This window comes from Melopsittacus undulatus, chromosome 4, assembly GCF_012275295.1.
Source record: "Melopsittacus undulatus isolate bMelUnd1 chromosome 4, bMelUnd1.mat.Z, whole genome shotgun sequence".
Classification (NCBI taxonomy): domain Eukaryota; kingdom Metazoa; phylum Chordata; class Aves; order Psittaciformes; family Psittaculidae; genus Melopsittacus; species Melopsittacus undulatus.
Window position 1 is genome coordinate 17635566 of NC_047530.1, and position 23133 is coordinate 17658698.

Genomic DNA, 23133 nt, shown 5'->3' on the forward strand with positions numbered 1-23133 from the left:
CTAGGACCAAGCTGACAACAGCCCACTCCACTGTTCTCCCATGTAACCACTGGAAACCGCTGTTTTCTAATGAGGTATGTGCATCAGCTTTACTTAATTCTCATGAACATCTGCTTGCTTTAGAGGTTGCAATGTTCATCACACAGAGGTAAGGAGGAGACTTCATCATGGCTTTGGAGAACCAGTTTAAAATCCTGACTGGAGGATTTTCACCCTTTTTTTTACACCTTTACAAAAAAAAAACCATTAAGTATTGGAGACTGCCTTTGTCCCAGTTGTGTACCATAAAGCAACAGGAATCAGTTTAGTGGCATGAAGTGTTAGGGAGGTAATATTTGCAAATTGCAAATGCTTTTGTTCTTTTTGGAAAGTTTCTGCTTTTGGAATTTTCCTTGAACATCAGCTTCCTCTCTTAACAGGTAATTTTGTCATCCACTGCTTCCCGTCATCTCTGTTCTCAGACTGGTGGTGATCACAGCATGGTCCATGACAGCAGGTCTGTGCTCAATGTGTCCAGCAGCACCTGGCCTCAGCTCAGGCATGAGAAGTGAGCTCCCCCCTGGGCACAAAGGTTCATGCTGTTTGGGAAAGGAAAAGCAGAAAAACCTGGATGTAGACTGCAAACAAGCCATCTGTAGGGTGCAGTGCTGCCACATCTTCTGTGGATTAGGGCATGGAGACAAAAGCATGTGTGTTGTATTTAGGCACTGCATTTTGTCATGCAGACTTGCTACTGCCTCCTTAGCGTGTTCCACAAACAACAGCATGCGAATTGAACCTTTCTCTTTCCCAGAAGAAGGTGAGACTAGATCCTTGTCACTTCATTAGTCTTTAATTTTGTCCCTAGACAGTTGTTTCTATCTTTGTTGAGTGTCACACTGAAAACATCACTTTTGGCTTACTCTTTGCTGTAGCTGGAAAGTGTCAAATTCTAAACAGATTGTTGTTTTATTATCAATGATAGAAGTAAGAATTTTTCTTACTTGGATAGTGTGTGGCCTGAGGTATGTCTGAACATACCTCAGAGGATACTGTCAGCAACAATATCACCAAGGTTGTAGCTACAGGTGAGTTACCATTACAAGAGGTATTCCCTGCTGATAGCTGAACTGGGTGGCACTGGGATGGTAAATCTTTTAACAGCAGAGTCCTCAGTTCCTCCTGGCTGTTGCTGTCCAACACACATCCAACATACATGTGGACACTGCAGTGATGTTGATACCCAAAGGTTAAATACAGCTAATTGTTGTGGCAGAAGTAAAGGAATTTAGCCCTAAATATGCATTTTGCTCTCAGTAAAGAGGAAACACAATCTCCCTTTCCCGAAGGAACACTTCAGACACAAACTGCACATCCTCACCTGTTGTTCTACCTGTGGGCTTTTTTTTCTTTCCTCCATGTCCATTAGAAATGAAAGTGACAGAAAGGGGATCCTGTGGGCACAGAATTTTTAGCTTGCACAGTAAGTGTTTGCCAGTGTCATAGCAGCAGAAAAACTGCCTCTTCTGCCTCTGTTCCTATAAGCTTAAAACTTCACCCCGCAGTAGTTTGACATGAAACAGGTATGTTTAAAAAGACTTTTATTTAGCCAAGTGTATATCCAGCTTGATATATGTGTCAGCTTACATGATGACAAAGGTACAACAGATGATAAAAGCTGCAGTTTGCAGTCATACAACATGAGAACAGTTTCTCCACCTTAGCAGAAGAGCAATAGGGTTTTGTACAAACTTCTCCTTACTTCTTCTTTCTTGAATAAGAGGCATCGGCATCCTGGAGTGAGAATACATCCAGTCAGTATTTCCCACCCTGCTTGCTTCAGCATTTAAGTCCCTCACCCAGAACGTTATTTTGCTTGAAATGGCTTGTGACAGTGGGCAGTTACAGTGTGGAAGCAGGAAGTCTTAAGCTGCATGTGCCACCCTTATTTTTGCATTTCCTGCTTCTGAATTACTTGAACATGGGGTTTTGTACCAAGTTCAACTAAACCACAGTAGGAGTAAATACCAATTCTGTTCTGAAAGAACAGAGCCCTGTACTGCACATCCATCTTCAGGGAGGAAAATGTGAACAAAGAGCCCCAACAGACAGGGGTATTACTTAACATACTCCTGGGAGGTGCTCAGATTACATGCCTGATGTAAAAAATAGCTACAACCAGGGATGTGTTTTCAACTGTCTTAAATCTAAGTTGCATTCAATAATTTATCCTAGTGCCTTATAGCTCAGCTCTGTATTAATGGTGAGCTCTGAACGTGCAGCCCATGTGGGGAAGAATAGAGCAAGACTTTCTGACTTGGCTGTGCACTGCCAATGCTACAGTAACACTGGACAAGCAGGCATGTGGCAATGGAGTCTGGCCTGGCACCAGCTGCTGGAGAAGTGAGGAGTGAAAAGAGAAATTGATCCAAAATGCAGTCCCAACATTCCCATGGCTAAAGAGTCTATCAGCAGAGTAAAAAAGGCAAATAAGCATGGAGAGGAGAAGAATAAACCCTACCATTCCGCTCTTGAAGTTCTGTATCCTCCTCTTGCCCATTCTGTTCATCAGCCACCAGGCCCAAGTGGGCGCATACTGCCAGAGATAACAAACAGCCAGGTAGGGGTGGTCGCTGATCCAGGCCTCCTTCAGGTCGTTGGCTGTGCTCACCAGGGTGAGACGGACACAGCGGTCAGTCGGCATCTTGTGGGACTGGTCACCACTGTTCTCTATGGACTGGAGGGGAGAGAGCAAGGAGGGATTAGACCTGGATCTCTGTGAGCAACAGAGGGAAAGGAAGGGCTGAGCTCAGTGCCACAGTCACACTCCTCTCAGCTTTTTCACTTGGCACAGGTAGAATAATCCAGCCAGTACAGCAGAGACTGGCTCTGGGGAACCCAACCCTCACTATCCTCTAGTTTTCATTATATGCTACAAGTTGCTCAGTAACTGGGTTAGCAGATGAGACCATGTTCCACATTATCTTAAATATTCCTGCCAGCTCTGCTGTGCAGGCAGCCACCTCAAACAAAAAGCAAAGCAACAGGCTTATCCAGCGACAGGGGTGTCTTGAAGTCCTGTGCATGCATATCACTTACTGGACTTAAGCCATAGCCATGTAAATTCATGTACAAGTCACTCTAGTAATAACAGACTGCTCTACCAATCTGTCCTTGTATTTCCCAGAGCAAAAGCAATTCTGATCTAGATTTCGTCTTCTTCCTAAGGCTTCTGCCATGCTGAAATCTGAGGAATTTGTTTTGCAAGCTTTCCAGACTGCTCAAAAAGCACATCTTGTCTTTCACAGATGTATGAAGTTTTGCAAGCCAAAAAATCCTTTCAGAACTCAATTCAACCACAGGAGATTTCCCCCACCCCTACTCCCCTCACTGGTGGGTTATCCCAAGCTTTAAATTGACTGCACTTATGACAGATTACATTTTGATGTATCATAGTAGCCATTTTTGCCAGCTAATTTGTTAGGCAAAAAAATTAAATTGGTTATTAAAAGCAATTGTGCAGTTGGAAGGTTTTGCTTTTTCTCCCTGAACAATAGCTAACAGGAAAGGAATGCATGCCTTGCCCCAGCTGACTGCAGTGGCTTTGCCAACAACAGCATCAACCGAGCAGGGCATGTCAGGACTAGGGCAAACAAAAAGCCACCTGGGCAGGAAAGGCAGTATTTTGCATGCAGAACTGCATTGACAAAATCCTGCCTTTTTCCCCTGAACAGCAGCAGTATGGCAATTTTTACCAGACTGAGATTCTGTGTGTTGGAAGAGAGAAGGCAGAACAGCTCTCAAACTTTATTTTCATTTGATATGGACTTGATACCATGAATAATTACAAGACCATATATAGTTCTACGCTGACCAAAGCATTTCTTGGTAAGAAGGTGAGGTCAGTGTACGCTAGGAGGAGATAAAGAAAACCATGGAAGGATGTCCTGGGTTCAGCAATAGCAGCCATTTTTCTCCTTCTTAGTAGCTGCTGCAGTGCTGTGTTTTTGACTTTCAGTCTGGGAACAGTGCTGATAACATGGATGGTTTTAGTTGCTGCTCAGTAATGTTTACTCTGACCAAGGACTTCCTGAGTCTCATGCTCTGCCAGGGAGGAGGGGAAGCCAGGAGGAAGCAGAGACAGGACACCTGACCCAAACTGATCAAAGAGGTATTCCATACCAGAGCACATCATGCCCAGTATACAAACTGGGGGCAGTTACCCAGAAGGGTTACATCACTGCTGGGGTCAGGCTGGGTATTGGTCAGTGAGTGAGTGGCTACGTGGTTCTGTGTTGACGACTGGGCTTAAACCATGACAAAGGACCACTGATCCTGCAGCAAAAGTCAGGTTTATCTCAAACAGAACTGTGTCCTTACCTTTGCAAGATTCTCCGTAAAGACGTTTTGTATAATCTTCGACTGTACAGGCCCTGGGCATATGTTAATAATGCTGATCTCTGGATAGTCAGTCAGCTCAGTCCGAAGAGAATTAAAGAAGCCCTAGGAGAAAAGACTAGGATGTAATCCAGCTTTGCCATGTTGCCACATGTAGCAAGGCTTAACTGACTATATATTTACACAGTGACTCTATGCTGTAAAGGTAACAGTATTCCATTAAAAGCAATCCTACTGCTTTCTTTGGCTTTTCACATCCAGTGGCTGATATCTGCAATTACAGACACTGATACGTGCTGCTGACCTCTCAAATACACAGTATTTTCTCTGAACTACAGCCAGATGCTGCTGTCCCTATACAGAGGCCAACCCTGACAGCCTTGGCAGTGGAAGCGCCACCAACTTCAAGAACTACAACATTGTGGAAATCACCTCTTTCTGGTGAATTGCTCTTTGTGGTGTTTCTATTTTCAATTGTTTCTATTGAGTAAGTGGCACTGGTTCCATGTAAGAGGAGGAAAACTTTTCAGCATATTAAGTCAAAGATGCATCCTGATATTTTTAGGAGGTAACTCTACACTGCTGAATTCACTGCAGAGTTTGATATTTGCATTCACGTAGTTATAAATCTTATTTCAGCTCAGGAATACACTATCAGTGTATCTAGGTTAAACTATAATTACAACAGCTGCAAGTATTTCTTTCCTTTAAGCTAACAGGATAAAAGTTTTCTTAATCTCTGTAGAAGTTCATATTTAGACAGCAACTATTATAGGGAATGTGACCAGTTCAGGAAGGTGCTTCCTACCAAAGCTGCTGGTTAAGCACTGCAGAGATATGATTCAGCAAATACCTTACTGTATCTTATCTTCAACCTGGGTAATGACATTTCCCTTTTTATTCTAACACACAAATTTTTATCACAAAAGTGTGAGCACAGGCTGATGAACCTCTCCCAGTGTGCTAAAAATGTGTAATCTGTACCCCCATACATCTCAGGAAGAGGGCTGGCTGACCCAGAGCCCTTCGGAAATTGCAACACAGGGCTAACATCAGCCAGAAACACTCCTGTGCTGACACACGTCATCATCTGGGGCTATACACTAAAGCCAGGCCTCAAGCTGCACACTGGTGCACACATATACCCAAGAACACAGGTTCTAATTTCCCAGTTGCTGGTGACTAATTCTAGCTTATAGACTGCATACATGCCCAGCTTTTTATAGTGTGTGTATATAAAGTTAAAAGTACCTGCAGGCCCTGACTCTATGGTATCAGACCTTTACAGCATGTTATCAAAGCCTAGATATGTGCAAATTCCAGAGGATTAAATGCTAACATTAAGATACGTACGACCAGGAGTCTGCTTCTGGACACGTGGGAAAGCATGGGAGATCTGCCAACCACACAGCTGTTTTGGGTTAAAAACACAGGCCCTCCCCTAGATTGCCTCTTGCACTGAAAGAAAGGAGCTTTCTCTAGTCCTGGTGCATAACTTTGGACATTGCACCAATACGCTAGGCTCTATTCCTGTCTCCAGGCTAATACTACAGCCCTGACCTGCACTATCCACATAGAATCATAGAATAGTTAGGATTGGAAAGGACCTCAAGATCATTTAGTTCCAACCCCCCTGCCATGGGTAGGGACACCTCACACTAAACCATATCACCCAAGGCTTCATCCAACCTGGTCTTGAACAGTGCCAGGGACGGAGCATTCACTACCTCCCTGGGCAACCCATTCCAGTACCTCACCACCCTAACAGTAAAGAATTTCTTCCTTATATCCAATCTAAACCTCTGCTGTTTAAGTTTCCACCCATTACCCCTTGTCCTATCACTACAGTCCCTAACGAAGAGTCTCTCCCCAGCATCCCTGTAGGCCCCCTTCAGATACTGGAAGGCTGCTATGAGGTCTCCACGCAGCCTTCTCTTCCCTGAGGGGTCTTGGGCCCACTTATCTCAGGAAAGCCCCCTTAGTTCCCAAGTCACAGCACAACTTCTGTGACAAGACTGCGCCAGTCCTGCTGAGGAGAACATAACAAGTGTAAAGACACCAGACCCCAAAGGGGAGAGGGAGGCAGCTTGTGTCACGAGCATGACCACATGGGTAAGGGGAGGACAGAGTTCTGCTCCCTGTTCACGAGTGCTTTATACCCTCCTCACCCAGCACTGATGGGAAGCCCAGGCTCTCCTAGAAGCACAGCCTGAACAGTGCCCTATGCAGATGTCCTCCCTCCTTTAGGCAATCATTAGTTAATGAGCAGGACTGAGTAACAGCTCTCCCAGCCCACAATCCCCTGTCCCACCCTGTGGATCTGGGGTGGTGAGGAACAGAACCAAGTTCCATTTTGCCTGAAGAACACAAACACAAGATGTACTTGTTCAAATATCTGAAGGAGGCTTATAAGGATGCTGGGGAGGGACTCTTCATTAGGGATTATAGTGATAGGACAAGGGGTACCAGGTTAAAACTTAAACAGGGGAAGTTTAGATTGGATATAAGGAAGAAGTTCTTTGCTGTAAGGGTGGTGAGGCACTGGAATGGGTTGCCCAGGGGAACTGTGAATGCTCCATCCCCGGTGTTGTTCAAGGCCAGATTGGACAGAGCCTTGGGTGACATGGTTTAGTGTGAGGTGCCCCTGCCCATGGCAGGAGGGTTGGAACTAAATGATCTTAAGGTCCTTTCCAACCCTAACTATTCTATGATTCTGCTTCCAGGAGTTGAAAGGGTTTGTGTCTAGGAATGCTGTGATAGAAGAGGAAGCCAAAAACATCACTTGGTCACTTGTGACAACGCACTACATCAGCTCAAATGCTGGCAGGCTTCTGGGATCCAAGTTCTACCTAAGAACAGACACCTGCCTGCAGCCCTGAGTACCCACTAAGGTACACAGAGCTGCAGAGGGCACTGGCTGCAGCACACACCACTCTCCCCCTATTCTGAAGGGAACCCTGCTCACCTGAGCAAGTTGCAAGGTACCAAAAACTGAGCACTCGTTTATTGAGCTTATGTTATCTCTGGAAATCACCTTCACAGCAGCTGGAGTACACAGGGCTGCTGAGGCTTTTTTTTTCAGAGCGCTGTTTGAGTTGCACTGTCAAAGTCAGTGCAATTTTTATTAAAGGGGTTCAAAGCCAGCAAATGTGCAATGCATGCAGCTAGAGATCACAGCTAAGTCCTGTTTCTGCTCTGTGGCCATTCTGCTATCCCCCTCCATTTCAAGAGGTTTGCATGCCCCCTCCTTTCCCTGGGTCTTTCTAGCTTTGCTACCAAATCCTGGGAGATGCTAAAGGCAGCAAGGCTGAGCCAACTTCTGCCATGACAGAAACATTCAGAAATGTTTCCCTAATGACCAGAAAACAAAGAGAGTAGTGGCTGCTGCTCAGTGCAGTCCATGTGCTTATTAGACAAGTTCGTGATTAAGGAGTATTTTGAAGGCCACTGTTTCTCATCCACCCCACATGCCTTCAATTACATGAATTGCAATTAGATGAATGGCACATGATCTCCATGAGCACCATCACCACCAGGAGGGAAGCTGTACCAGTCACATGCAGACTCCTATGGCCTCAACTCATGTTCTTCTAGCACTCCCAGAACTGAAATAAAGGGTAATTTCATCAGTAGAACATTGTCATGAAGAATTCCAGTTAGCATGAATCAAAGCACGATTGTATCAACAACAAACTTTAATTCTTAAACAGAATTCCTTCCTTCCTCCTCCAACTGCTATTTAAAAGAAATTAAACAACACTACCACCCAAAAACCACAACCAAAGCCAAATAAAAGGAAGAAAAAAGGGATTTTTTTCATAAAAGGTATGATTAAGATTGTATAAGATTGCAGCAGTAACTCTGTCAGCTGTGGTGAACTCCAAAGCATGAATTAAAAAAACTCCAAAACCATAATAGATGAATTCATGTCAGATAGGCTTACATATTTAATACCTGTTGGCCAAAATGCAATCTTCATTTCAATAAGATCTTAGAATATGGGCTGATCCATGCTGGGAAAACGCAACAGGAAAAGCATCACTTCATGCTTTGTTACATGTTTCCCCTACCCTCTCTCTTGACATTTCTTCTTGGTCATCATCAGAGCTGGGTATTGGGCTACCGGAGAGGCCTGCCATTCCAACAGATTTCCCTTCCCTGAATTTACTGGTGAAGTTTGATGTTTAAAAAAAAGTTTTTCTAGTTTTTGAGAGTTCCATGCCCACATCCAGCCACGAATCCAAACTGACCAGAGACTCTCAGAGCCTTTCTGAAATCTACTTTGCAAATCACTTGTTTTAATACCTGCAACTCTGAAAGCAGAACTGTTCTGAAAGAAAAACATGAAAGGAAGCTTGGAGTCTGGCCTGGTTACTGAGCAGGGGTAGAAGCTAACAAAGAGGCAAGTAGTACAGTTAGCTGATTTTAATTAAGCCAGAAACTCTCTTTAAAGTTTTGCCCATATTTTCCACCTTAACAAGAGATTCAGAGTTCTGAGCTGTTTTGGGTTTTTTTTTTACAGCAACATGTGAATTCCTTGTGCTCTGCAACTAATGAGCCATGCTTAAACCAGCCCCACCACACACAAAAGATAATTCAACTGGAAGAACACATAATAAATAAAGGAGCATAAGGGGAATTCATGCTTCTGCTCCTTGCATTCTTCTAATTTAAATCTACTAGACTTAACCCAAAAGTTGGCCTCTAATGGGCAATTTCACAACTAGCATTCAAATGGAGAGCAGCAGATCCCTCCCCATCACTAACTGAAAACTATTAGCAGACACCTGTCACTGTCTTTTACATCTTCATTCTTCCAAGAGACTGGGGGCTTTGCAGTGTCAGCCACTTGTTACATTTTTATTGCTGTTAGACAAACCATCAAAGGCCATTGATCCCATAGCTTAAGCAATGTTATTTACTCAGATTATGTGCTTAAACCCAGCAAGGAGTAAAAAGGTGCTGTTTTCTCAAACCTGTGCACAGCAAAAGCTTATTTTACTGAGGTCAAAACGTACATAAGCCAGAAATCAAACAGTGATGAAAGACACACATCTGAACAAATCTGCTGTTTAAATAAGCAATTCCTCTGTGATGCAGGCAGTCTTTTTCCCCCAGATACTTTTTTGAGCTCTTCAATGTTTTTCTGCACAAGCGAGACTCCTGTCAAAAACTCTCTCCAAGCAGTACTGAAAGTTAAGCGGTATGCCCAGGATAACTCCCTAAGAGGCAATGAGCTGCTGGTTCTTCACACCACAGCAAGATTCAGAACTGTTGAGAAGACTCACTCAAATGTTCCCCATCAGATCAGGAATTCTGATCTCTGAATAGTCTGCTTTACCACTCACCGTTCTCACTTTACTGTCCTAAAGACTGCCAGTAGCCTCAAAACTCTCACCAGTGACTTTTCCTTCTCCGTAACTGAATTAGGATGAGAACATTAGAGTTTCTAGATGCAACACAATAATCCACAGATTTAGGTATTCCTTCCTCTGAAAGCCAGAGGCTAAGGTCTTGGGTTTCTAACTAGTATGTAGGAGTTAAGCCCAACTAAGATGACATTTGAATTTTAGTTAGTAAAATAAATTTACACTGGGAGCAGACATATTTCACATTTCAGAACAAATAAATTCCAAATGACTTTCAAAACCTGAAGAAATTACACAATGATGTATGCAATTACAGGTGACACTTCTGTTCTCTCTGTAGAATAAAGTCCTTTGCTATGGCACTGACCTATGCTGGTCTATTACACAAGATTTAGTTAACCTCAGAAATTTAACTTACCTGCAGAGCATGCTTGCTGGCACAGTATCCAGAGGCAAGGGGAGCTCCCATGATACCCATCACACTGCTCACAGTAACAATCTTTCCTTTTTTCCTTTGGATCATGTGATTCAGGACATGTTTTGTTAAAGAGATTGTACCCAGGTAGTTGAGCTCTATTATGGCACTATAGACATCCAGGTTTGTATCCACAAACAAGGAGCGCTGGGAACGTCCACCATTGTTGATCAAAACATCAATCTCAGGAAAGATACAATGATAAATTAATAGAACACATCTCCTTTAATACCTGTGCTTTCTCAGGCAATTGTTAAGTGGCTGTTCCCTTCCCTCTAGTGTCATCTCTACCATACACCAAGTATCAGCTGCTGAGGAAGTTTCTGCAGTTGCTCCCCCTCAACTAGATATCCCCTTTGAATTGAAGGCTGGCTCATTTTGGGGTGAGTCAACACACCAGGAATACAGTGTTTGATGCCAAACAAGGTTAATTCCTAGTATAAGAGCACTGGCAGCTGAAAACTTTTTCCACACAGCATTTTTTAACCTTACTGCACTGCAGCAAATAACACTTAACATTTGGGTCCTGCAAGGTGACCTCTGAAAAGTTTTGTGCAAAAGTAGAAACCAGCTAAAGAACAGAAGAAACAAATCTGGTGCCACTAATTTCACAGTAAAATCAAGTGATCTAAAGGCTTAGCTTGAAGTTTTGTACATTGTTTTTAATACTGGCTAGATCTGCTGCTACTGCCTTAACTCTGCACTCTGGACTAGCAATCAAGAAAACTTGGCACCAAAGAAGGCAAACAGTTGTGCCTGACAATCAGTTTTGTTCCACATGGTTCTGAGCCCAAATTATATGCCTTACTGAAATTACAAAATAAAATTGTGTCTGGAAGGCAGAACATTTAAGCTCTAAATTACTCCAGTTGGCCCAGAAATTCAGTGACATCAAGCAGGTGAATTTTTAGTTCTTGGCAATGACAAGTTGATTATTTATTCATTGCTGCACCTCTGCAAAGCCTGTTGAAACCCATAAACAAGCAACAGAAGGGACAAAAATTCAGGTACTTTTTGGCAAGTGGATTTACCATATGATAGAAGTAAAACATGAATATAAATGCAAGTATAGGGCATAGGGAAAAAAAAAGAAGCTTAACCCCAAAAGCACACCTTACCTTGCCAAAATGCTTAAGAACACTGTTGGTTGCAGCTTCATGAGAGCTTCTATCAGTCAAGTCAAGACGCAGAACAAGGATATCTTTTTCATCCAAGCTGCTAATCTCTAAAAACAAACAAAGTAAATGGGAACCACTAAGACTACTAATGTAACAACTGTGGGAAATGTAGTGTGCTTTTAAACACAAAATTTTTCCTAAAAAGAACTCAAGAAGCCATAACATTGAGTTAGAAATAAAATGCTTGCTTTGTTTTCATTTTGATCTCCACACAGAATTTATTTTTAATCTGTTCCTACCAAGTCTTTTGTTTCTCATCATTATATTTTTGCTTCTGAAAAGCTTGACCTTGTATAGCTTTTCACTCAATTCCCCAAATAAATTACAATTTTGGGGAGTAACACAACCAAAAATTTTCACCGAGACATTCAGAAGCCTGACTTATTGGCAGCCTTGGCAACTTTACCTGTATGTTAGCTGATCAAGTGTGTTTATATATGAGTAGCTATGAAGCAGAGTCCAGAGAAGTTAAGACTGTTGAAGAGTTACGGAAGGAAGTAGAAGGAAAAGGGTTTTGTTTAACTGACAGCTTTCAATATATCCATCTACTGAAATAAAAGTCAACTGTCAGCAAGCCTTCATGTTGAGCATTTTTACCACTGTCGCTTCAGAACAACTGACCTTTTCCACACAAAATATTCCTGAGCAATGATGTGTGACCCTGGGGTTTTGGGGCAGATGACTCACAAAAATAAAATCTTTAAGGTTTATCTTTTCAGGGTTTTTTTAGCTACATTTAACAGGATTCTTTTTTTCTACATTTTTAATGTTAGCTTGATAGTGCTACTTTTGTTTCTAAATTGATTCCTAGCCATAACTAAATGTACCTACTCCTCTTTAACCAGCTGCCCTCCTCAGTGAGCCAAGGGCTCTGACTTTTCAATTACTACTTCTCACATACACAGGTAAGGTTGAACTTTACCTTTACAGTGATGTACAAATAAGGAGGTTAGTTAAATCTGTTAGTTGCTTCTGTTCAAAGGTCATTAGTATTTAAGCTATTAGTTAAAATAAAACTATCTGTCTGGTTTAAAGCTGCTAGTATTTCCACTTATTGCTCCCTCCAACCATTCCATGTGCATCTTCCCCTCCATTTCTTCCAGAAATACACCATTAAAATCCATGTAGTTTGACCCCCTCCCTGAGAGACACTCCTCTGCCTCATGCTCCCTCAAGCAGATATGCACAGTTAAAACCTACTGAGATAAGGCATATTTCTGCTGTGGATTAACAAGACCATGTAATCAACTCAGCCAAGAAAGTTATACAGGCAGGGGAGAAAAGAGCAAAGGAAGAGACAAAGACTGCTGATAAGGAATGAAATGCTCTTTTACATGACGTAAGAAACTTCAGAAAATACCAAACCAGAAGAACAGCTCTTCTTTTGGAGCAATCCGCAGTCCAATCTGACTTCCATTCCCAACACACTCAGACTTGTATACCTCTATCACTTTCCCTAGTTCTTGTCCAGGGTGAGGAATCTTTGCTCTAGTCATGCCTCACAAGCAGCTTTTACAAAACTTCTGACATTCTTGTTACCCTTCTTCTATGTGTGTACTGTCCACTCATCCCATTTTTAATCTGGCAGATGACCCGAACCATCCACAGTGTTGAAGGCATATACATGTCCCAATTTATACATTGTCAAAATTATCTTCTCCTTTCCTTTTACCCCTCATATTCCACTTCCTTTTCTGCCTGTTACCAAAACAGTGTTTCTAAGGGATCAATTATAATAACCCAGAAAAACACTTGCTCCTAGACCTTAGTTTATAGCTCATCATTTTACGCAAATGCTAACATACTTCACCAAACACCCTTTAGGGATGTGTTTCAGCTGCAGTGTCAGTTGCACACAGCCATCAGCTCTCAGGTGCAACATACTTGAAACTGAGCTCTCAAAGCTCAGTCTACCCAGAATAATGGCCACTTTCACTCAGCTGTAAAACAGCTTTATGTTTTCTGTAGGTCCTTTAAAGTCTCCTTACATAGCAGTTGTACACTACATGGCTTCTGGTTGGGATCAAACTGCCCAGCCACCAAGCAGCAGGTCTTCTGATAGTCTCCTATTAAAGCAATTAAGGGCTGCCTCTTCACTGCTTATGGCACATTAAGTTCTAGTTACTTTTTAGCTAAAACATGATTATAATCACCCAAAGCCAACTTGCTTTTCAAAAGACAGCCACCTAAGTAATGTTGACTTAGAGTAGTATTTTGTTACAACATCACGTATACACCTCCTTCCCCCCAAGATCCCCTAGAGGTTTACAGATTAACAACATACATGTTAATCCAAGTTAGCAGTTTCTTGTAACATGATCAGTATTACTCAGCATAGGGCCTTTATTTTCCAGCTCTTCAGCATTTCTTCTTCTACCTTTTATTTCTGTCTTGTATAGCGCCCTTTAATAGATCATGAGCTTTTAGCAGAGGCTGAACAACATAACCTCCTGAGGTCCATTCCAACCTCAATTACTATGTAATTCCACAATTCACAGACTGTCATTCATTGAGCCTCTCTATATTTAAATCCTATTTGAGCTTTGTCAAACCAAGAAACATCTCCCCACCTATTTTTTTTTTTTTTTTTACTTTTTAGGGCTTTTGAGAGAAAACAGCCTCCAACATTACTGGTGAAATTCAACTCATGCTGCAGAGAGGGGTTGGGGGAAACACAGAAACCACCTGCAGGAACCATGCAAGCTATACAAGCTGTTTTCTTTCCCTCCTGCAGAAGTGCAATGTAGTGTTAAATTGGCATATGCATGACTCAACAGGTATTACCATAACTTTCACAGTACGTTCCTTCTCTCTCTGTTTTTAAGCAGTGCAGAATGCATAAACATGTATCACAGGGTGGTGTCTCTAAATTTTGACCAAGATATACATGCTGGTTTCTGACATTAATACAAAAATCACCTAGTTACATTGCTGTTATGTACAGCATCTACAGCAGGCATGTTAAAGCCCATTAGCTCAAATTATGCCTTATAGTTCAGCCAAATTCAAATTGATGTTACATGCTGCAGCTCAATCTTAATCCATCCTGCACTACTCAGACCTTACAGAATACTCCTGAACTGAGTTGCAAAAAGAAAACATGCAGGTGGAAGCAGACACTAGACACCCAGGAAGCACATGGACCCGCTGCCCAAACATGCACGGATGGGATCAAGAAGATCAATTCTCAGAGTTGGAACTGGTGAGGAATGTGAAAGGCAACAAGGACTTATAGGTACAGCACCAACAAAGGGAAGACAGGAGAGGGAGCTCATTGCTGAAAAGGGATGGTGAGGAAGTGAAAAAGGGCATAGAAAAACATCAGGTACTCATTGTCTTCTTTGCCTTAGTCTTCACTGGCAAGATCTCCTCTCAGGTCTCCTGTACTCCTAAGGCTAGACTGGGGGAAAGAAATACTACCAATGTCAGAGGAAGACCAAGTTAGGGACAAACTGTACATACAAGCAGGGCAATATACACATCCAAGATTCAAAAGAACTGACCGATGTCACATATCTTTGGGAGGTACTTGGTAAATCAAGTTGCTCCCCCTTAAGTGGAGAAAACCAAGTGTCACACAGCCACTACACAGCCTAACCTCAGTTCTTGGCAAAATTATATGACAATTCCTCCTGAAAGCAATTTCCAAGTACATGAACAACAAGAAGGTGAATGGGAAAAGCCAGCATAGATTTAGCATGAACATATAATGCCTGACCAACGTAACTGCTTTATGTGATGACTGGCTCTGGAGACAACAGGAGAGCAGTGGAGGTTCTTTACCTTGACTAAGTAGCTTCCTATGTTGTCTTCCACAGCATCCTGGAAGCTACACTGGGGAAATACTAGGGTTCTAGGCGAGTGGATTACAATGCCAATGAAAAACAGGCTGGATCACCAGAGAAAAAATAATGGTGACCACCCATGCAAAGTCTAACTAGTGGCCAGGGGTATCCCTCCATGATCAGTATCTTTTAATGTCTTGATTAATGACCCAGATGATTGAACAAAACACAGGTTTTCATCAAACTTTCAGTTAACATCAAGTTCAAAGGAGCAGTTGCTGTGCTAGAGGGTAGGACCGTCATTTCAGGGGTGTTTTAACTAGCTGCAAGAATGGTCTGACAATCCTCATTAAGCTCAATAAGTCAAATCCAAAACTTCACACCTGAGAGAGAATAATGCCGTGCAGTACTGCAGGCCAACGCCCAAATGGCTACCTACCAGCTCTCCAAACAAGACATAATGTCCAGATGGAAGGACAACAGCAAGTTGAATGGAATTCAGCAATTAGCTCTGGCAATTACAGATGTTTGTGGGTCACACTAGCGAGAGCAGATTGAGGGAGGTGATTTTTAAGGGCCTCTACACAGCGTTCTAAGACTGCATCTAGAGTATTGTGTGCTGTTTTGGACACCACTAGCTCAAGACAAATACTGATAAACTGGAGATAGCGTAAGGGGCCACTAAGATGGCTAGGGCGGGCTACGGCACATAATAAAGAAAGGGGTTGAAGCTGGGTTTACACAGTCTTGAGAAGGATAAGAGGGGAAGTGGCCATATTACTCTCTTCCACTACTTAAAGGCTGGCTATAGAAAAAGTGGAATAACAATGTCACTGACCTAACGATCTAATCTGACCTATAGTTACAGTTCAGTACCATATACTTGCAAAACACACAGCTACATAAGATTATAAAGCCAGTATATACCAGAGCTAAGACATTTCACAGGGTCACTTAAAAGTCAGCAGAGGCAGAAATCACCTTCGATAAATTGGTTCACATGTATTTAAATACTATTTCTGAGTATTCCTTAGCATATCGCACTCTCATACAAGTGTTGTCTGAAAATGCATAGCCATGATTATGGCTCCTGCCAGCCTATCTAGTGGGGTTTTGCAATGTCAAAACCAGCCACAGGCGCAAATGTAGTTGTGTACTTCTACTGACCTCTGAACATTGCACCATACAGCACTGGAATTTTGCCCCGACAAACTACCACTTAACCACACGATATATAACTACTTGAGTGAGCTTTTTAAGCATCAGAAAATAGAACTAAGGAGCTGCACAGTTTTGAAAGCTCCTTGACAGATTTTTGGAGTATGCCAACTTTTAGACTTCTAGAAATGCTGAGATGCTAACCCAAGACAAACACTTCATTATTCACTAGCATACATTCCAAGTAGACTGTGGACATTCTATTAACATTGCCAGGAATGAACTGTGATAATACAGTATAAAACACTGCATACTGAGCTATGGAGGATAAATAGATTGATAAAGGTATGTTAATCACGTTCAAAACCTCTGTTTATCAGCATGAATTGGCTATCTCCTTCACTGTTGAGCACAAAAACAGAAAGGAAAAAGAGAGATGGGAGAAATGAAAGCCTACTGACTCAGTAGGCATATGAAAGATAACTGGAATAGTTTAACATTCTACTTTACATTTGTTCCTCTTGATCTACAGATCTTTTCTTGCACTTGCTCAGAACAACTTCTTCTGAACATTTTTATGAATTCCTTCTCCAAAAAGGAAAGTCAGTTGCCAGTCTGCCTGTACCAGGCACAAACCTGAAGAAAGAAGACTTCTTAGCAGCATGCAGCCATATGGCTTGGTTCTTAATAGGATGATACCCATGAGACTGTTTCCTCCATTTCCCACAGTATTTATTCCTTTTCTTAATCTAGTATTTTACAAGACCATTTGCAAATGATCATGAGATATTTAGGTAACACTGGCTTATGAAGGAACTCATAATGCAAGGCTATACAAGGGCTTCTCACTCACAAAAAGAAAACACCAGCTTCAAAGTACAGTGAAGCTATGTATAAAGTTTACTTTCACCATGAAATTAATTCCTGTAATAAGTGGGTTAGTACCTCTGCAGCAACTTCAGTACAGCAAGAGCAAAACTGCTCACATGAAGCAGTAAGTTGTACTTACGAAGGCATTTCTTCTTCACTCTTTCCAGCTCATCCTCTCTTCTTGCTGAGATGGCAAGCAAGGCTCCTATCTTTGATAGCTGGTAAGCCAGTTCTTCTCCTATTCCACTCGAAGCTCCTGTCACCCAGACAACCTTTCCACGCAGTTCATTTTCTATCAAAAGAATCAAGACAGCAGTTCACACACTGTCAATGCTAGTAGAAACACAAAGTCACTGCAGGGGTATAATCTCATAATGTTTTTAAGAAATATGTTTTTTTGGAGGGCCTATTACAAAATCCTGACTTCTTTATGTTTTGGTCACATGTAGTTGTGACATTGTTTGTAGCTGTTCTGTTGCCACTTGAACTTTGTTCCAAGGCTAACATAAATAAACACTGCTTATTTGACCTGATAATAGCACGGCATTTCTGCAAGCCATACACAACATTGTCACTAACATCACCAAGAAGAGCTTCAAACGAAAAGGGACAAGAGAATTCTTGAAAGTAACAGGAAACAGTTACTGTATCACAAATCTAAACAAAAGTCTATGCAAACCTTTCCCAACAATGTTCTACCTCAAAAATGTTCCCAAGTAATTGCCAACAGATTAGTACTATCTGAACAAAGACAATTAACTGTAACAAACCAAAAGGGTGTTCATCCACTTTGGTTTGTATCTGATGCAGGTTAGTTCTCGCATTGGACAGAGTACAGCACATCGAGTTCCCAAGGTGTAAGCTCATGTGTGAATTTTCCATGTACTCATAGTCTCTGCCCAGGCACGCCTTTTCAACTGGTAGTAAAAATTACTCAATTTACTCCTCTGCTTATATGCCTATTCCGCTCATTTGCAATCTTCCCCACTTCATGATACACCTGGGGACTGGGAAGAGGCTTAGCTTTCCAAACACACATCCAAAATAATCAAATACAACAGATGCCTGAAAAACACCCACTTAATTCCAGACTGTGATTTAAGGATTTGTGGATGCCCCATTCCTGGAAGTGTTCAAAGCAGGGATTTAGATAACCTGGTCTACTGAAAGGTGTTCCTGTCTGTGGCAGGAGAGTTGGAACTATATGATCCTTAATGTCCCTTCCAAACCAAACTATTCAATGATTCTATGATGAACGATCACTAACATCAGAGCACTTTCCAGAACACACTGCCTAACACCTATATGTGTTCAAGATTAGTTAATGCTAGTTTTACTGAAAATCTGACTCAAGTACTCAGAGCACTGACAGGAGCTTTTCCTTCTATTTTTCAAGTTTGTAGAGAAGAACATTCCAACAATATTATACCAAGAAAGTTTTCACGGTATAATTCAAACAGCAGAGCCAAATACAGTTCCTGAGAATTAAAGCCAGCTCTACTCTTAAAAAAGGCCAGAACAGCACTTCTCAGCTCACTGAAATTTACCCACTCTTTTAAGTTAGCAGAAGTACTTCTTTTTCACTGTAGCCACAGACTGGAAGTGCTTTTACTTCCTGCTTACTTCAGTGATCAGTTCTGGTTCTCCCTGCACCACAGCGCGTTTCAAATTTCTGCTTTCAGAGTCTTAATGACACAAATCCCATGAAGAGACCAGCACCAAAATGTTCTATCCTTCTGACAAAGGCAGACAGCACTTAAGACTAGCAGAGCTCAGCTGGAGCTTGTGGGACTGACAGTGAGTACTGTTCATCTTTTTTTAAGCTGACTGTATTTTAGCCAAAGAAAAACCCCTTCTAAAACCAAGCTTGGATGGTTTGGGGTTCTTTTTTTTAAAAAAAAAAAAAAAAAAGAAAAACAACAAAACACCAAAAAAACCCCAGTAACAGCAACAATCACTTTCTAAGCGAGAGATGTATTCTAAGGTGGGAAAGTGGGAAGGAGTGGTGCTGAAGTTGTAGGAATGACCACAGTACTATTCATTATACCAATCAGCTGCTGTCTGTAAATCTTATTCACACTCTTTCCTACAGTTTTATTCCAATACATTACAAATTCATTGAATTAACCACAAGAAACATGGGGGCTCATCTCTCCTGTTACGTTTTTGGCAGAAAACCCATGTAAACAAAACACTATGTGAACAAAACAACACATGGACATAGTTTGAACCCTGCTTACCACACTCATCTATCTCCTCTTGCTACTGAAGACAAATCCGCTACCCTCTACCACTTAGTTTCACTGTTCCCAACCTGTCTTGGGCAGCTTCACTGCAGTTACTCAGGATCTTGTTTTGTGGGCAGAATAATTAACTGAGAAAAGGAAAGTTTTCCACTGATTCCCCAGCACTGACAGTTACTAAGCACTGAGCTACTGGGAGTTAACATAACGGAAAAACTAGCTCAAATGCCAATGTAGAACAAGTATCAAACCACCAGCTTGCTTTGCCATTAATGTCCTGTTGCTACTGGAAATAAGCTTAAAAATTAACCTTGCCAAATTAAAAAAATAAAAACATATTATACTAACCATTAACTACTGTGTTACAAGGTCTAGCACAAGAGAGGCTGAACAGAGTAGTACCACAAGTAATCCAGGAAATGCTTTTGTAGCTCTATTTGCGGTTCTTTCCCAACATTTTACAGTTCCTGTAGCACAAGGTTGCCATGTCCTTTCATTTATGAAAAAACTTTGGGGTGAGGAGATTTAAAGGAGAACATTCCCCCACAGGCCTAAAGAACCATACCATTACTCCCAGCTTTAGGAGTTGGCTTTCAGATACGTAGGCTTTTGCAGATAAAAGGATCCTCCCTGTCTTGATAATATTACTCTGCCTGTGAAAACCTACCCTTTAGAGTGACTGCTGTTCAGTTAATGAAATACACAACCCATCAGGAAAGTTGCCCAGCACCCAGAAACCCCTGTCTCCTGTCCCCACAAGTATTTAGAAGATGGGAAGCAATACAGCATCTGACAGTGATACAATCCAGAACTGAATTCTCCTTCTAGAATTGAATGATTGAAATAAAACCAGTCTAACCTTTCTCCATAATTACAGTTTACAGCACAAGAGATAGAATCACAGAACCACAGAATGGTTTGGGCTGGGAGGGATGTTAAAACTCATCCAGTTCCAACCCCCTGCCATGGGCAGGGACACCTTCCACTAGAGCAGGTTGCCCAAAGCCCCATCCAACCTGGCTTTCAACACTGCCAGGGATGGAGCAGCCACAGCCTCTCTGAGCAACCTGTGCCAGGGCCTCACAGTAAAGAGCTTCCTTCTTACATGTAATCTAAATCTATCCTCTTTCAATTTAAAGCCATTACCCCTCACCCTACTGTTGTCTGAAAAACAGATTTGTGCCCAGCATGCAGTAAACCAATTCCACATGCTCACAAGAGATACTGTTTATTCAGGCCTGTGTGGACTGTTCCACAAATCAAGCACATTAATGATGGCTTTCTTCTGTGCATTTATACACAAAAAGCTACTACAAAAGTAGTACACTCCCAGTTACAGTGGTTGTTTGTAATCTACATATAATTGTAGTATTTGCTGTGATACTTCTAGATCCTACACATGCTCAGGGGAAGGGCCTCCACCTGGGCCAGGGTTTTTTTTGAGCTGTGGGTGTGATTTCATTATAAACAGGTCACTCAGACAATTCAAAATGTTAGTTCTCTTGTCAAATCAGTTAATCGAATGGTCACTTTGGATGTTGTCCATTGATCCTTCAAACACAAACAGAATCTGAAGGGGCCCATAATTTCCTTATTGTTTTAAGAGGGTCACTTGGTCCCAGGCCCAAGATGCAGTAACTGACTGTGGGTACCAACTGCGGGTGCACAATACAGCAAGCAATGTATCTTACTACTATCACTACAGGCCCTTTATCAGCCCTTACTTCGATATTGTTTCTCAATCACATGCTCACCAAGCAGCCTGTTCCTCCACATACTCATGCCAGAACTGGATATCTGCCCAGGAACAGTACAAAACAAGCCTTTTCGGGCCAAACAAGCCAGCCCTCCCCATAAATCTGCTGGCGCTCACTATCCTTTGAAGCTGCTTTTAGAACTGCTTTACTGCCATGATAACCACCACACCTTGCTGGGTAAGGGCTGGAAAACTATGCTTCGGGGTTATTCCTACATGCGAGTCTCCAGCCAGCTGCTGAGGATTGGTTCTACCAAGAATGAGGCGACTTCACCCCCACCGCTGAGGTGCCCTTTCCTCCCCTCCCCAGTCGCCGCCACTTCCTCTCCCCTCACGGGTCGCCACAGACCCACTACCGTGTCCGACCCCGGGCCACCGCCACGCTCCCGGCGGCTGCTAGCGGGCGGCGTTACCTGGCTTCTTGCCCCGCCACTCGGCCCACAACAACGTGAGGTCGCCATCGGCCCGCAGCCAGCGCAGCACCTGCACAAGCAGGACCAAGAGCGCACCGCCGGCGAGCGCCAGCAGCAGAGCACCGCCGCACGCCATGGCCGACACCGCTGACCTGCCGGCGGGGCCCCTTTATCAGTGCAGCGACGCGGAGGGAGCCGCCCCGCTGCCTGGAGCCAGCGCCTGCCCCACGGCAGCGCCGGCCCCTTCCCCGCCTCTCGCTTCCCCTTTCACCCGCTTTCCCCGCCGGGAAGGGAGGACAGCCCCGCTGTCCGTGCGGTGTCCAGGCCGAGGCGGCCCGGGCTGGAGCAGTCAAGGCTGCAGGGGAGGGGCCGTGCGTGTGACAAGGGTGAAGGTCGTTTTCGGGGTTAGGCGCTCTGATTTTCCCTGGACGTGGCCCCGAGGGTAGTGTAGGGGAGTGTTGCCCGGCCTTTCTCTGCTTGTCAACAACGCTGGCCGCTGCACGTCTGATGTTAAGAGATCAAAAGCCAGTGCCGGCCTTACTGAGGAAAGCTTCACGGCTGACCCTTGGGGACAGCAGCGATTCTGGTCACCCCGGAGCTCCGCGGCGGCACCCAGCCTAGCTGCAGCACCCCCGCCCTGGGCACAGGCGATGTGCATCCCTTCCGCAGCGTGGAGCCCTTCCCCGCCCGTGTTCCTGCAGCAGCCCTGCCCTTGGACGTGCCTCCCGCGGTGCCGCCTGCAGAGGCACACCCGGTTCTCACATACACCCGCTCTGGCCAGCGTTTCAGACACTGGGTTTAAACCCTGGGCTCCAAAATTCGTGGTGCTGGAGACCCACAAGTGCTAAAAACGCAGGGACTGCGGTGTTTATGGACATCACATCACTCTCACCTACAGCTCTTCACCACTGCATTGCTAGTGTTTATGTGCAGACAAGAAAAACTCTGTTGCTGTTACCTGAATGTTTAAAAGTCTTTCACATCAAAGGGTACAAATATAAAAGGGGAGCCCATAATAATTCTCTTTGCTCTTTGCCAGGCACGGGACAGAAATGCATGCAGGCCTTATGTAGGATACACTTACACTAGATACTAGGAAGAAGCTCTTCCTTGTGAGGGTGGTGAGGCACTGGAACAGGTTGCCCAGAGAAACTGTGGCTGCCCCATCCCTGGCAGTGTTCAAGGCCAGGCTGGACAAGGCTTGGAGGAACCTGGTCTAGTGGAAGGTGTCCCTCCCCCTGGCAGGCGGTTGGAACTGGGTGAGCTTTAGGCCCTTCCAACCCAAACCATTTTGTAGTTCTATAAAATGAGTGCATTTTCAGAGATATATGGGTGAAGTGCTACCTCTTTGAACGTTCACAAGGGGGCCTCAGATGACTTGATGCCGGCTCTGGTAATAATACTGCAGGAGCATGAGTATGAATATTTTCCACGGTACCACCATGCAATTTCTTTGATCTATGCTAGAGTAAAAGCTCCACAGCAATTACCTGAGATTATTTCAGTGTC

General features: G+C 43.2%; 1 protein-coding gene across 1 annotated transcript; it reads right to left on the bottom strand.

Moving 5' to 3' along the window:
- Positions 1–1563: 1563 nt before the first annotated feature.
- DHRS7 (dehydrogenase/reductase 7) lies at positions 1564–21815 on the bottom strand. Its single transcript, XM_005149626.4, has 7 exons — positions 21625–21815; positions 17352–17504; positions 11340–11446; positions 10165–10404; positions 4360–4482; positions 2501–2716; positions 1564–1773 (listed from the first exon to the last, which is right to left on the bottom strand). The coding sequence occupies exons 1-7, from the start codon at positions 21758–21760 to the stop codon at positions 1738–1740; spliced, it is 1011 nt and encodes a 336-aa protein (XP_005149683.1). The 5' UTR covers positions 21761–21815; the 3' UTR covers positions 1564–1737.
- Between the last annotated feature and the right edge of the window lie 1318 nt (positions 21816–23133).